Source organism: Panthera leo, chromosome F3 (genome assembly GCF_018350215.1).
Source record: "Panthera leo isolate Ple1 chromosome F3, P.leo_Ple1_pat1.1, whole genome shotgun sequence".
In the NCBI taxonomy this organism is placed as follows: Eukaryota; Metazoa; Chordata; class Mammalia; order Carnivora; family Felidae; genus Panthera; species Panthera leo.
Window position 1 is genome coordinate 67333390 of NC_056696.1, and position 14174 is coordinate 67347563.

Below are 14174 nucleotides of genomic sequence, written 5' to 3' on the forward strand. Positions count from 1 at the left end.
GAGGGGAATTCTCACAGGCCGGTGGCATTTGCATAGCCGGCTCGCCCGCCTGCCGGAGACATTGGCCCGCATTGTTCCCACCGGCGGTGGTGGCGCACGGGCCCGGGACGCGCAGGGCGCGGGCGGCAGGGCCAGACAAAGGGGCCGGGGCGCAGAGCCGGGAGGCGGCGGGTAGGGGTCCTGACGGTGGGAGAGAAATATCGGGGTGAGGCGGGGCGCCCGCCGAGCCCGTCTGCCCCGGTACGGCCACCGGCCCCCACTTTGGACACCCAGGCCGTGTCTAATTCCTCCCTGAGCCGGTGCCTCGCGCCGTGATGTGAATCCCAATGGCGCAGCTCAGGCCTTTCCCAGGCTGCGTGGTTCAGGCCAGGTCCTCCAGAGGTCAGAGGAGCCACTGTGGCCAAAGGGTTCCAGCCCCACAGACACAGAAGCATGGGGCAGAGGGGGATCTTGCAGACCCCTTTGTCACAGACACACAGTTACCCGAAGCCAGAACAGTGGCCACTTCCCAAAGCCCGTCCCTCAATGCCCCGGCTCTGCTGTCTTCCACGCTGACCCCAGTGCGGCCCGTCTCTCCCATCAGTGGGGCCCTGGAGGAGAGCGAGGCCCCAGTGTCCTCGTCCATCATTGTCCCCAGAGCTCAGGCACTGGGGCCGGACAGAGTTCATGAGTGGACAAGTGTCTGATTGTCCTGCATTGAGAGTAATAATGATGGTGATCAGAGGGGCTGTCCCTGAGGGGCAGGGGCCTCATTGTCCTCAAGGGGTAAGGAAGGTGCCCCCTTGGCCCCTGTCCCTGCCATCTCCTTGACCTGCTCATTGTCACCCTGTTGACCCAGCCTGAATGGATGGGCCACCGTGCAGAGGACCAATGGGGCTGAGCCGGCTGTAGGGAAGATGGGGGAGGGGCTCCATGTTGGTTCAGCAGAGGGGCTCCAGGGACACCTGTATTTCCTGCCCTCTGAGCTCCCTCCCTGAAAGCAGTGATGAGACCGTGATCCCCGTCCCCCCATCCCCAAACCACAAGGGACGGCTTGCTTCAATCAGGGCGCGGTCTCTGGGGTGCCCACCAGCTTGCCGGCACCCAGGCACCGGTGGGGAAGGGAGAGGAGGGAATGTGTGACAAACCAGACAGCGGGTTCAGGAAATCTCGGCCCCGGGACAGAGTCCCCTGAGCCCAGGTGTTGGGTCCTGTAGCAGAGCTCAGCACCGTCTCCAGGCCACAGGGGACTTTGTGGGGATGATGGAGCTTGGAACGAGTTGCAGGACCTGTAAGGCCGTGTGTTGTGGGGCAGCCCACGCCCTGCCCTCCTTTCTCAGGGGCCTGGGGTGGGCGTCCCACGTCTCCTCCCTTGGAAGCATGTCCCCTCTCCGCTGAGGTGGGAGCAGTGGCCAGCCTGGGCTGGAGCTGTTCATGTGCTCGCGCCGGGAGGAGATCTGGCTGTGGTCAGTCAAGGAGGAACAGGAAGCAGAGGAGAGGAGCCGGCATCAATGACTCCCCAGACCGGGCCAGGGCAGGGAGGGTCTCCTCCCACCGCGGGGTCTCCCTTTCCTGGCAGCCTTTCAGATCCCTGTAAGGACTGCTGGGGACTCTAGTTCAGCACAGGGGCTGGGAGCTGAGGCCCCAGAGGGGGCGGGGGAGGTAGCCTCGGCTCTCCCAAGCCCCCTCCCTCCCCACAGGGGCTGACAGGACAGGGGGCCCTGTTGCAATCTGGGCGGTCATCCTCTGCTGGGCACAGGGTCTCCCCACAGCACTCCCGTCCCAGCCAGCAATGGGGGGGCGCCGCAGCAGGAGGAGGAAGCCGATGGGCTGGGGCATAGTGGGGCCCTAGGGGCAGGGATGGGTCCCAGGGAGCGCCTGTGCCTCAGTGGCCCTCTTCGTTCCTCCCCTTCCCCTCAGCTCCGTGCTTGGCCTCCTTCCCCAGCCAAACTCAGGGCCTCCAAACACAGTGAGGATGAAGCCTGTTCCAGGGTCAGGCCCCAGGAACCTCTCCCCAGTGGCTGGCTCCCTAGGTCCCAACGGGCTTGGTCTTGAGGGAGAGGTCCGTGGACAGACAGGCCCGGCTCCCACCAGAAGCCTGGAGGGAGGGCAGGACAGGGCCACGGGGTCCCAGCTCTTCCGGGAGGGGAGAGGCCCTCCGGTCTGCTGCAGGGGTGGTGTCTCTGATGCGTGAGATCGGAAAGCCCTAGAACCAGCCTGACATATAGTGGGGACTAAGAACTGGGAAGCACTGTCTCCCAGAACGGTGAGGAACAGAGCAGAAGCAGACAGGAAGGCAGGAAGGCAGGAAGGCCGTCAGGCTGCAGGAAGGACGTGGGATCCGTGGAGGGTGGAGGGTGCAGGGTGGAGGCTGGGAGGCCACAGAGGCCTGTGCTGGGTCTGGAGCGCCCTCTGGTGGCCAGAAGACCTCAGGCGGCCGAGGCGCGGCCTGCTTTCCCTGTTCTCTGCAGCCCCTCTCCTGAGACTCTGGGGGGGGGGGGGGGGGGGGCGGGGTGGGAGTGGGGGAAGAAGGGGTTCCTGGGTGCTGGCTGCTTCCAGCTTCTGAAGACTCGGTGGCGAAGAAGTCCCTGTTTGCCTTCGTTCAGAGACCGCCCAAGTCAGGATGGGAGTGGCGGCCGTTCAGCAGGAAGACCTCTCCAGCCCGATTTTCTGGGAGAGAACGAGCTGCCTGTCCCTGCCGGCAGGCAAGCCCAGGCTGGGCACCCACCTCGTAGAAGCTGGCATCCTAGAGGGGGCTCCGTGGGCCCAGGGGGACAGGACCTTGCTGGCACTGAGGTCCTCCCCACCCGAGTCTCCAACATGGTGCGTTAGAGCGAGAGAGCGAGAGACGAGCTCCCCACATTCCCAGCGCACAAAAACAAGGCGTCTGAATCCTTGGTGCCAGTGGTGTTTATCACCAGGTCAGCCGGGCTGGCGCACACCTCTCTGTGACCGTGTGGCCTTGGGCGGTGGGCTGGCAGTGGGTTGGGCACCTCGCTCACGGGCCACGGGGTGGGGCTGGGGGTGCTGAGGGGTCTCCCCCCGCCGGGTGCAGCAGGCTCCCCCATACCCCCACCTTCCGCGGCCCTGTCCCCAGTGCCAGCTTCGTTCCTGCAGCAGGAGAATGGACCCAGAAAAGACCTTCCCTGCGGTCACCATCTTCTAAAAGGAGAGTGTCCTCTCATGGGCTGGAAGCAAGTTAGGCCCGGGTGTCTGTCTCCTCTGCCCTCAGAGATCCCTGGGCTTCGTCCTCGCGTTCCCCAGGCACCTGAGGGGTTGGGGGGGGCAGGTGAAGGGGAAGCTCCAGGGGGCTGGAGACCGGAGCTGGGGGGAGGGTGTCCCCCAGCAGAGAAGAGCCAGCCAAGAAGGAAAGAGGCAGGTGGGATCATAGGAGGTGCGGCAGGGTGGGAGCTTTGGAGGATGAGATGGCCATCGGTCCAAGGGGCTGGGGACACGCTCACCTCCCAGTAAATCCGGTCCTCGTAGCACTGGGAGTCTGGAGGGGGGTCCAGGAAGGGCAGCCTCAGCAGGAGCCCTGGTGGTGGGAGGGGAGGGTGGGTGGGGTTCCTGGCACTCCTGTGGGGGAGGTGGCCACCCCAGGCCCGAGGGCACCGGGGGGCTGAGCGGCCTGACACGCCTGTCCCAGACGAACTGCAGCTATATTTGGGGAGCCCCTACTGTAGCCAGGCCCCCACGGGTGCTCGTCACCACAGCAGCCCTGCTGGGCGCGACCCTCACGGTACAGTGAAGGCAGCGAGCCTCAGAGAAGTCCTGGGCACCTCACTCGTTCGGACAGTTGGCAATGGGCCGGATCGTGATTCTGTCCCGAACACGGCTCCTGAGCTTCCTGGGGCCCCCAGTCCGGGAGGGGTGCTGCACGAGTTTATTGAGCAAATAAGTAAATAAACGAGGGGACGGAATCGAACCAGTTCGAGAATGAAAATCTCAAGATGATACTGAATCAGAAGGAGTAAAGCCAGACATCAGGGAGGACTGTCTGATGGGCATCGGCGGGCAGTCGGTCTCTGTGGAGGTTTGGTGTTCCGGCCCCTCCCTGCCCCTGCCTCTGCTCCAGGACCTGCCCCTGCCCCTGCCCCTGCCCCTGCCCCACCCCCTGCCCCTGCCCGGGAAAGACTGCTCAGCTTCCCCCTTCAGGGCCTCAGCCTGAGGTCGGGCTGCCCTCTGGTGGGTAGAATAAGCAGTACAGGGAAGCCAGAAAACTGGAGAGGGACCTCACTCTGCCCCTAGCCCACTCCCCATCTTCTCTTAGCCCCAGGAGGGAGCAAGTACCCACTTCTGGGGAAGGTTACCCTTGAATTCTGCAACCACACCCCCCACCCCCAGCCAAGGTCACTCACCTCCAAGGCCCCCGCCCACAGAGGCAAACGTCAGTGTGACAAGCAGCCCGAAGAGTTGGTACGTGGCCTGAGACGTGGCGGAGCGCTGGCCCTCGGCTACGAGCGGAAACACACTGCCTAGGCTGCAGGGAGAGGAGGTCGGGGGGAGACAGGGCTCCTCAGTGCGTCACGCAGCGGCCAAAAGGGCCTCGCGGGAGCCTGGGACACCCACACACTTTTCAAGACTCAGTTTAGGATCACTTTTGCTTGCTCTGTCCTCTGACCCCTGACGGTGCAAGAATTGAGCCTAAGGGTCATTACATCCTTCTGCCGTTATTCACGAATGAATGCATGAAAATAGACACAGCTTTTTGTGCTGGTCCACAGGAGGAGGAAGAGAGTGAGGGAGGTCACCCCAGGGGGGTAATGACCTGGGTGAGGGTCAGGGGTGGGGAGGACTCACCCATCTCCATAAGCTTCGTGGGTGGCCAGCCGGGCCACAAGGACCCCCAGGAGGGCTCCCAGGACCCCAGGCATCCCGTGGAGGTTGTGGACGCCACACGTGTCTTGGAGTTTGAATTTCGCCTCGAGGACGGGCTGGAGGATGGGACACCAATAATGAGTCCTGTGCACCGCCCCCCCGCCAGGCTGCTGGAGACACGGGGGAACAGGTGCTGGGGGACCCCCTGTTCTGCCCGGGGCCCGAGAAGCATCTATACCGTGAAGAACTTGTACCCCAGCGTGGAGACCGTCCCAGCCAGGAAGCCGGCTGCCAGGGCCCCAAAGGGCGTCAGCATCATTTCACCTGATGTCCCCACTACGACCCCTCCGGCCAGCGCTGCGTTCTGGATGTGAACCTGGGGAAGCACAGGGGAGCGGGGCATCGGGGGCCGGTCCAGGTCGACGCCCCCATCCAACCCCACCCCGTCCACCGCAGTGGCATCTAGGGCTTCTGGAAGTCCCTCTGCCGTCTGATCGCAAACTCTCCTGCTGTTGTGTGGTCGCCTCTTGCCCCTGCCCCGTGCCTGCGCCCTGTCCTGTTCCCCTGCAGACCGGGCCTCGCAGGGTCTCGGCCCCTTCCTCCCCCCGCCCGTCCCTCTGCCCCCCCAGCGCCCTCTCCCGCACCATGTCCAGCCGGCCGTGCTCCCCGACGAGGGCTGACAAGGCAAAGGTGCTGAGGGTGCTCGCGGTCAGGGAGTAGTACGTGTTCAGGGTTGTTCGGTGCTGCCCATCCCCCAGCATCGTGGGCGCAGAGTTGAAGCTGGGCCAGAAGGTCCACAGGAAGATGGTCCCTAAATGACGGGCAGGCCGGCAGAGTGAGAGGAAGCAAGTAGCCCCTGGGTAGCCTGGGTGTCCTCGCTCACAAAGCGGGGGCCAGAGCACCCCCAGAGCACGGGCCGTGCGTGGTGGCTCGGAAGGAGCGGGCAGCCCAGGCCTAGCAGCCACTGGGTGGTGCACAGCCAAGGGCTGGCTACCAAAGGGCACGGACACAGAGCCACTCGACTGAGAACCACAGACGGTTCAGATCGGGGTATTTTTAAGCATCAGAAAAGGAAAGAAAAACAGGCAAAGGGCCCTGCATGTCAGGCACTGAACTGAGCTCGGTATTTGTATCAGGGAAACAATATGCTTTAAAACCTCAACCGCCTCCTGGAGACCTGGGCCCTGCAAGGTGCAGGTGAGGCCTCCGCCTCCCGGGCACCTGATGGGCTCCCGGCCAGTCCTGGAGGGTGGGGAGGGGCAGAGGGACAAGGTGAGGGGAAGGCTGGGGACCCTGTAGGCTCGGGCCACCAAGGCAAGGAGGCTTGAGGGACTGCCCCTCGTCCTGAGCGGTCTCAGGGTGCGTTGTGACTTCTCCCTGCAACCCCGCAGTCTGCTGTGGAACCCAGCACGCTCACACGTGTGTCCTCAGAGGGCAGAGCAGGGGGACCCAGGAAGAGGCAGGGCTCCCTGCCTGGAAGGAGGGGACAGAGGAGAGCTGGTGTGTCAGGCTCCCGGGGAAGCACGCCTTCTTGGGGAAGCCCCTGGACTTCTAGCCAAAGCATCCACCTCATTTCACAACAATCACAGAGGTGAGCAATACAAATACAATACAAAGCCAGCCTCTCTTTTTAGCGTGGGAAGAGGCATGGACCCACGGCAAAAGAAGGTATCAATCTCCTTTCCTGCCTCATTTGCGAAGGCAGAGAGAGGAGCTGAGGCCAAGGTAGAGGTAGGTGCTTGGAGGAAACAGGTGGTGGTGATGGTGCTCGAAGGTCAGACCCTACGGCGCCCAGGGCTGACCCGCTACCTCTCCCCCTGCTCCTGGGCGTGCAGGGGCCTCTGGGAAATCGCCTGGGAGGCATGTGAAGGGCAGAGTCTTGGAGGCAGCAGGTGGAGAGACTGCAGGGGGGCAAGACCTTGCTGTGCCAGGCTGGCCTGGCTTCTGAAGGGGGAAGGGGGCGGCCCCAGAGTTTTAAGCAGGGATCCGTGCAGTCAGACTCGATTTAGAAAGGCCCCCGGGAATGGGTCTGGGGCAGGCGCGTACTCCGGGGCTGAGTTCTAAGAACCTGTCAAAGAAACTGTTGGGAATGATGAGCCCAGATCCCGGGCTCTCGCCAGGGACTTCCCAGCAGGGACCCCAAGGACCGTAGGCGGCCTGACATCTTGCCCGGGGTCCTCCCTGGCCCCCCACCCCGGCCCACCCCGGCAGACCTCACCAATCATGGCAAAGAGGTCCGAATGGTAGACGGAGCCCAGACGATGCTGGCTCTTCTCCAGCTGGGGCCTGTAGAGGACCCGGGACAGGACCAGCCCGAAGTAGGCCCCAAAGGTGTGGATGGTCATGGACCCTCCTGCATCCTTCACCTGGGGAGGGGACGCGGAGGTGGGCGGCCGGCCCTCTGCGCCCCCCGCCCCCCCCACTGACCCGTGCTCTCCCTGCCCGGGGCCTGGCCCTGGCCCTCGCCACCCCTCACCCCTGCCCCACCCGACTCACCCCCAGGAGACTAAGGAGCACAAACTCGTTGACGCCAAATAGCAGCACCTCCAGCAGGGCCATGAGCAGCAGCTGGGCCGGCCCCATCTTGCCCAGGACGGCACCAAAGGAGATGAGCACGGCAGCGGCACAGAAGTCCGCGTTGATCATGCTGGGGACCGGGGGTGTGATGCAAGGGTGAGAGGGGTGGAGAGGGCAGCCCCACGGCCGGGGCGGGGTGTGGGGGAGGAAGGGGTCTCGACGCAGCCTGGGGAGGTTCTGTGCCGTGGACCGCACAGCCCGCGAGGGGTGCAAGAACCAGATCCCGAGCCCTGCCCTGGGGGTGGCAGTGCGGACGGGCAGGGCACTGGACGCGAGTCTACTGCGGGTCAGGCAGCAGACGGGAGGCAGGCCCGGGGCTGGAGGGCTGGCTCCCCCGGGGGCAGGGGATGGGGCAGGGAGGGGGGAGCCGGGGAGGCCGCCACTGCCCACCTCTGCACGCCAACATGGATGTGGCCGCCGTGCAAGGAGTGAAAGAAGCCCTGGATGAGTGTGGACCACTGCAGGGCAAAGGCGGCCAGGAGGAAGGTGAAGCCGACGCTGCTGAAGCCGTACCGCTGCAGGAAGGCCATGAGGAAGCCGAAGCCCACACACACCATGACATGCACGTCCTGGAAACCTGCAGGGGCATCCGGGCCGCTCGGCCACCGCCGTCCAAGCAGCCGTCCGGCCGGTGCCCCTGGTTCTCGCCAGCCAGGGCCGCCGCCTCCGGGCTGGAGCCGGGCCTGGGAAACTCCCCAGGTGTGGCGGGGCCCCCCAGCCTGGGGCGCCCGGGCAGAGCTGGCCGGCTGGGGGCAGCGGGACCCACGCCGGTCCCGCTGTCCCCGTGTCTCCCGCCCTGTCCTTGGGTCTCCTACAACCAATCGGCGGGACGTCCTGCCCGCGCTCCCTCCGGCTGCAGTCCCTGCCCCTCCGTGCTCAAAATCATCTTCTTCGGGCTCCTTTCCAGTTTCCCTTTCTGCTGGGAAGTCCTTCCTGATGTCTAACCTCCATCCCTCATACTTCAGAATCTATACCTCTCCGTTTTGAGGATTTTAAGGGTTTGGGTTTTTTTTTGTTATGTTTATTTTTGAGAGAGAAAGAAACAGTGCATGAGCAGGAGAGGGGCAGGGAGAGAGAGAGAGAGAGAGAGAGAGAGAGAGAGAGAGAGAGAATCCAAAGCAGACTCCAGGCTCCAAGCTGTCAGCACAGAGTCTGATGTGGGGCTCGAACTCACGAACCGCGAGATCATGAGCTGAGCGGAAGTCAGACGCTTAACCAATTGAGCCGCCCAGGTGCCCCGAGAATTTTAAGGTTTTTAAAAATAATTTATGAAATAGCCTTAATTTTTTTATCAAAACTTTTTCTTTATTTTTAGAAAGGGAGAGAGAGTGAGCACACAAACTAGGAGAGGGGTAGAAGGAGAGAGAATCTTTTTTTTTTAACATTTATTTATTTTTGAGAGAGAGAGACAGAGACAGAGAGACAGAACATGAGCAGGGGAGGGGCAGAGAGAGAGGGAGACACAGAATCCGAAGCAGGATCCAGGCTCTGAGCTGTCAGCACAGAGCCGGATGCGGGGCTCAAACCCACGAACCGGGAGATCATGACCTGAGCAGAAGTCAGAAGTTTAACCGACTGAGCCACCCAGGAGTCCCGAGAGACAGAATCTTAAGCAGGCTCCACGCCCAGCACAAGGCCCAATGTGGGGCTCCATCCCATGATCCTGGGATCATGACCTGAGCCTAAATCAAGAGTCGGCCATTCAACCCACTGAGCCACCCAGACGCCCCTAATTTTGTCTTAAATAGCTTTAATTGTTAACAGAGATTACCTCCGGGAAAGGAGCCGAAGGGAGGCGCAGGGCTGCAGGGGCACAGCTGAGCCGCAAACCACGCCCCCTGGAGTTGCGCGCTAAGGCGGCTCTGGGAAGGGGGATTTCGCTTTTGCATTTGTTTCTTTCTATAATTTGAATATGTTAATTTTATAGATGCATTATTTGAAGTTTTTTGTGTGTCAGTGAGGTTTCTGGGCAGGGAGATTGGAGCCTTTCTGTTTGCTTTCTATTGTGTATGCATAAAAGACCAAGCTAATGCTCATACAAACGATACATAGTAATATTGAGAGTGAGACACATACAAATACCTGCTTCAGTATCAGTTTGTTCCACACGCCTCCCCGCCTCCCCCGATCTTGCAAAAAAGGCTTGAAACATAACCTAGTGTGACAATTCAGCCAGCGCATCTGGCCCTGTTCTCTCAGCCTCGGGTCTATGTATAGAGTAAGTCCATGCTCTGTCTTTGGCTTTAATTCAGAAATGCTGGAGAAAGAGTATCGTGAGTGCTGTTAGAAATCGGGCAGGGCAAATAAGTTATTGGGAAACAGGGTCAACTCTGACCCTAAATTCACTCCCCTTTTACAGCTCCACGTGAGAAATTTCTCTCGGAGCTTAATGCTAGCATGTGTCACTTCTCCCAGGGAACCCATCTGAGGTTTACTAAGAGCTCAGGCACCAGGCTCTGGGGAGGGTGCCGGCACCACAGCAGCCACACGCCTGCCCTCACGGAGCCTGGCGGGCAGATGGCAAAGAATCGGAGAATCACTCATGTGAGCCTTCCTTGCCTCTGATGAGAACATGTAACTGGCCACATTTCCCTTTTCTTCTTGGCTGCCTGGAAGCTCAGAGCTACCCTGGCATCGCAACCGAAACAACTGGGGAGGCACTCCCAGTGTCCATTATCTCTATCCCGCCCTCCTGCTTTTATTTTTGCAGACTCATGTTCTTGTTGCACACACACACCTCAAATCTCTTGTAGAAAGGGGCAGATCATAAAGAAAAAGGTCATGGTGCCTTTTTTGTTTAATCTGAAGAAGCACCTAGCAAGCCAAAAATTTATTCTTGAACTTTAGAATGCCGTCAGTAATTTTGAGAGGACCAAACGTTTTTTGCCCTTTTTGTGCTGGGTACTGGCTGACAGGAGGTGAGTTTGCAAGCCCCTGGCAGAGGCTTGGGTGGGTACTGGGACTGTGGGTCGGCACCTCAGCTGCCGGCCCCAGCTGCCAAAGGGGGGTAAGGGTCTAAAGGTCCACTGGCTTTGCTCAGTGTCCCGACACTGTGCCATTTCTCCAGCCCTGGGCACTCCCAAATCACCCAGATCTCCCTTCCCTCAGATCCTAACACCCAACAGAAAAGGAGGAGGAGCACTTCTAACTCAGCCCGCGGCCTCAGTTCCTCGAGACCTCTCTGCCTGGCTTCTTTCCTCCTCGTGCCAACAGTAAAGGGGATGCCGCATCTGTCCTTTTGTCCAAGGGCAGCAGGGTGGCAGAGGGGGCTGGGTGGCAGGGCTCCCTGTCCCGGACATGCACAACTGCTCCAGAGCTGGTCATAACTGGCAGTAACATTTACGTCTCCCACCCCGGGTTTGTTTGGCATCACAACTCGGTCCCTTGACCTTTCAAATGGAGGCTAAACATTAAGAAATCTCCTTCACTGGGGAGCATTCCACAGACTCTCCATTGGCTGTGGCCACCGACCATGCAGCCTCGGTTGAAGAGAAGACAACAGCCCTCTAGCGACGCCTACTGCCTCCCCAACCCCCCTGGCTAGCTCCAGAACAAGATAACACGGGGCAAGCGGACAGTTAAGGCTGGATTGTGTGATGGCTGACAAGCCATTTCGCCTCTGTGAGCCTCGGTTTCCTCATCTGTAAAGTGGGTCTATAAAACGTAAGGAGCAGAGAGTGGTGAGCTGAGGAGGCCCCCTCCCCCCTCCCCCCTCCCCCACCACACTCTACCCACCCCCGCCTTATGAGGGAGGTGGGCCACATTCTCCCAGAAGAGGTCACCGACCACTCTGGTCCCTGTCACGTCCCCCTTCCCTGCTTCTTCCAAGAAGATCCTGATTCCAGCTATCCTAAATCCCTCTCACCAAAAGTAAGGTCTCAGAGGTATGTGACCCAGGACCTGTCCACACTGTTTTCTTAGAACCCTTTCTCATGCTTGCTTCTGTGTCCCCTGTCACCCTGTCTTTTCTCCTCTTTCTTTCTTTCCATGACTTGCCTCGGGAGGCTTGTAATGTGGGGAAAGGCCACAGCTGGGCAGCCAAGAGACCTGGCTAACTTGCTGTGTGCTCTTGGGCAGCCCCGTGGCCCCTCTAGCTCTCTCTCTCTCCACATCTGAGGGGCTCTGAGGGCCCTGCCTGCAGCGACGACAGACCGACCCCGGGAGCAGCCGTGTCCCGGGCACCAGCTGCGCTCCCTTTCATCTCCCGAACCAAAGGGCAGTGGCTACGCCTCCCTCTGACCCTGACCCCTTCCCTGGACACAAGGGCAGGGGAAGACCCGGCTCATCAAAGCCCCAGACTCCAGAGACCTCACGCTTCCCTCCACCCCAACCTTCCCCCACACCAGGGTCCCAAGTCCACGGGGATAGAAACCTAGGGCAGCGGAGAGGCAGGATCCCCACTCCCCTCCCCTTACCACAGCCCAGGGAGAGCTGAATGCCCAAGGAGAGCCCCCCCCCTGCAGCAGAGGGGCGACAGGTGGGGGCGTTGCGGGGAGACGAGCAGGGCGCGGAGGCTTGAGTGGGGCCCTTGGAAGAAGCAAACGGAGGACGTGGCAGGCAGCCAGGTCACACCGTGGACAAGAGCTTGCTTCCCTCAGCCTCTGGGCTATTCCTTCTCAACTCCCTGGCTCTCTGGGCAAATGCAGGACCCGGGGGCCTGCTGTCCCAGCTCCCGGGGCTCACCTTGTGCAGACAGCGCTGAGGTGGAACACAAGAGGGAGGAGCTGGAGCCCCTCTGCCGAGGACAGCTGGGGGCTGGGGGTCGAGCATTTCTTGCTCGGGCCCAAGCCTGCATCTCACTCCCTGTGTCCTCAGCACTGTGTTGGAGTTGGGACTGGGAGACGGTCGGTTGGGGACAGCCTGCTGCCAGCTCGATATAGGAAAAGCAGGGTAATAACAGCCTGGGATTTTATAGGAGACTCTCACACTGTAGGTCTTGTTGGAATGTGCATCCTTCAGACTGAAGCATCCTTCTCCCCATTGCCCAGATGGGAAAAACTGAGGCTGACATAAGCCCTACCCAAGCCGTGGTGATGAAATGAGGAGCTGTAGTATCCTGGGTCCCAGCTGCTCAGGGCCTGAGTACCAAGGTAGGCCCCCAACCTCAGAGGGAGAGCCTAAGGTCCCCCAGCAGGCGGCAGGGGCTCGGCCCTCTCCTTCCTGGGCCTCACCAGCAGACAGGAGAGCTGTGTTGCTTGGGATGTCTGAGTCCTAGTTCCTTCTCTGCCACTTACCCGATGGGCGATCGTGAGCAAGTCACAAGCGTTCTGAGCCTCAGCTTCCTCCCCTATGAAATGGGCCAATGACCCTGCCATGCTTCCTGCTCAGAGCTGGGGGCAGCTGCTCTGGGCTGTGGTGGGTGGTTGTGTGATCCTCTCTCAGACTCTGGAAGGGCCAGTTTTGAGTGACTGGGGCAGGAATGCCTGAGCCCCACCCGCCTTGGCTGCCTTCATAGCTGATACCTGCACTACCACTCCTGCACAGCCCTCCCTACCTCCCCTGCCCAGGAGGACTGTCTTTGCCGTGATCAGGGTGGAGCCCCTAGGAAAGGCAGTCGCCCTACGAAGCCCAATGAGGCCAACTGGGGGGGTGAGACAAAGGAAGCAATTAAAGCTCAGATCTGGGCTTGAGTCCCAGCTCCCTCGATTCTGACAGCTCGAACCTGAACCAGCCGCTTCGAGTCTCAGTTTCCCCATCTTTGTCTGCCTGATAGACGAGATGAGACCTGGGACACCGCGGACACCAGCGACAGGGTGTTATTATAAATCTGGGGCACCTTCCTCTCAAAGCCAGAGGGTTGCTCTCCTAGGAGTAAACGTGGACACCCAAGACACCGCGGAGCCTGGGCTCTTCGCTCCCCGCGCCCTCACCCGCACTCACTTGGGTAGCGAAAGTAAAATTCATTGTCCGAGCTACTGCGGTTGCCCGAGTGCCAGACGGCGGCGTCGGTTTCGGGGTTGTAGCGGACAAAGACCGCAAAGAGGATGGCGGTGGCGCCCTGGAGGAGGAGGCACAGCAGGGGCAGCTGCAGTCGCCGGCCCGCGGCGCGGCGGGGAGACCCGGCCATGGACGAGGGCTTCGATTCCCTGGCTCCGTCCGGCTCCGGCTCCGGGCGCGCGGGACACACGCTCCCGGGCAGGGTCGGCAGGTTCCACCGGCGCCAGGGCCCGCCCACCGGCGCCAGGGCCCGCCCACCGGCGCCAGGGCCCGCCCACCGGCGCCAGGGCCCGCCCACCGGCGCCAGGGCCCGCCCACCGGCGCCAGGGCCCGCCCACCGGCGCCAGGGCCCGCCCACCGGCGCCAGGGCCCGCCCACCGGCGCCAGGGCCCGCCCACCGGCGCCAGGGCCCGCCCACCGGCGCCAGGGCCCGCCCACCGGCGCCAGGGCCCGCCCACCGGCGCCAGGGCCCGCCCACCGGCGCCAGGGCCCGCCCACCGGCGCCAGGGCCCGCCCACCGGCGCCAGGGCCCGCCCACCGGCGCCAGGGCCCGCCCACCGGCGCCAGGGCCCGCCCACCGGCGCCAGGGCCCGCCCACGCCGAGGCTCAGCCCCCCAGCCCCTCAGCCCCGCGCAGCTGGGAGCCCCAACCCGGTCCGAGGGTGTGGAACAGGGGCGCCGAGGGCGTGGGTCCGTGGCCTGAGGCGGGGCAAGAGCCGGCGGAGAGGGGGCGTCCGGACCCCCTTGTCCTGTCTCCCTTCACCTGGCTGCCCTGGCTGTCTTCGGGTTGGGACAGGTCTGTGGAAATGGCCCTGGAAAGTCTCCCTGTGTTCTGCCCTGATGGGGCACAACCGAGGGACCCGG

General features: G+C 62.0%; 1 protein-coding gene across 1 annotated transcript; it reads right to left on the bottom strand.

Annotated features, from left to right (window-relative positions):
- Positions 1–2885: 2885 nt before the first annotated feature.
- On the bottom strand, positions 2886–13473 carry RHBG (Rh family B glycoprotein). The gene is made up of 10 exons (XM_042925046.1): positions 13255–13473; positions 7765–7951; positions 7294–7444; positions 7016–7163; positions 5442–5608; positions 5036–5173; positions 4780–4913; positions 4338–4459; positions 3441–3514; positions 2886–3247 (listed from the first exon to the last, which is right to left on the bottom strand). The coding sequence occupies exons 1-10, from the start codon at positions 13439–13441 to the stop codon at positions 3179–3181; spliced, it is 1377 nt and encodes a 458-aa protein (XP_042780980.1). The 5' UTR covers positions 13442–13473; the 3' UTR covers positions 2886–3178.
- Between the last annotated feature and the right edge of the window lie 701 nt (positions 13474–14174).

Excerpts from the sequence above, each read along its gene's own strand:
- RHBG (XM_042925046.1), bottom strand. The coding sequence starts at position 13,441 with ATGGCCGGGTCTCCCCGCCGCGCCGCGGGCCGGCGACTGCAGCTGCCC. Across the intron at positions 4,914-5,035 it reads TGGGGTACAAGTTCTTCACG|CCCGTCCTCGAGGCGAAATT; the intron begins GTATAGATGCTT and ends CCCATCCTCCAG. Across the intron at positions 4,460-4,779 it reads CACGAAGCTTATGGAGATGG|CCTAGGCAGTGTGTTTCCGC; the intron begins GTGAGTCCTCCC and ends CTCTCCCTGCAG.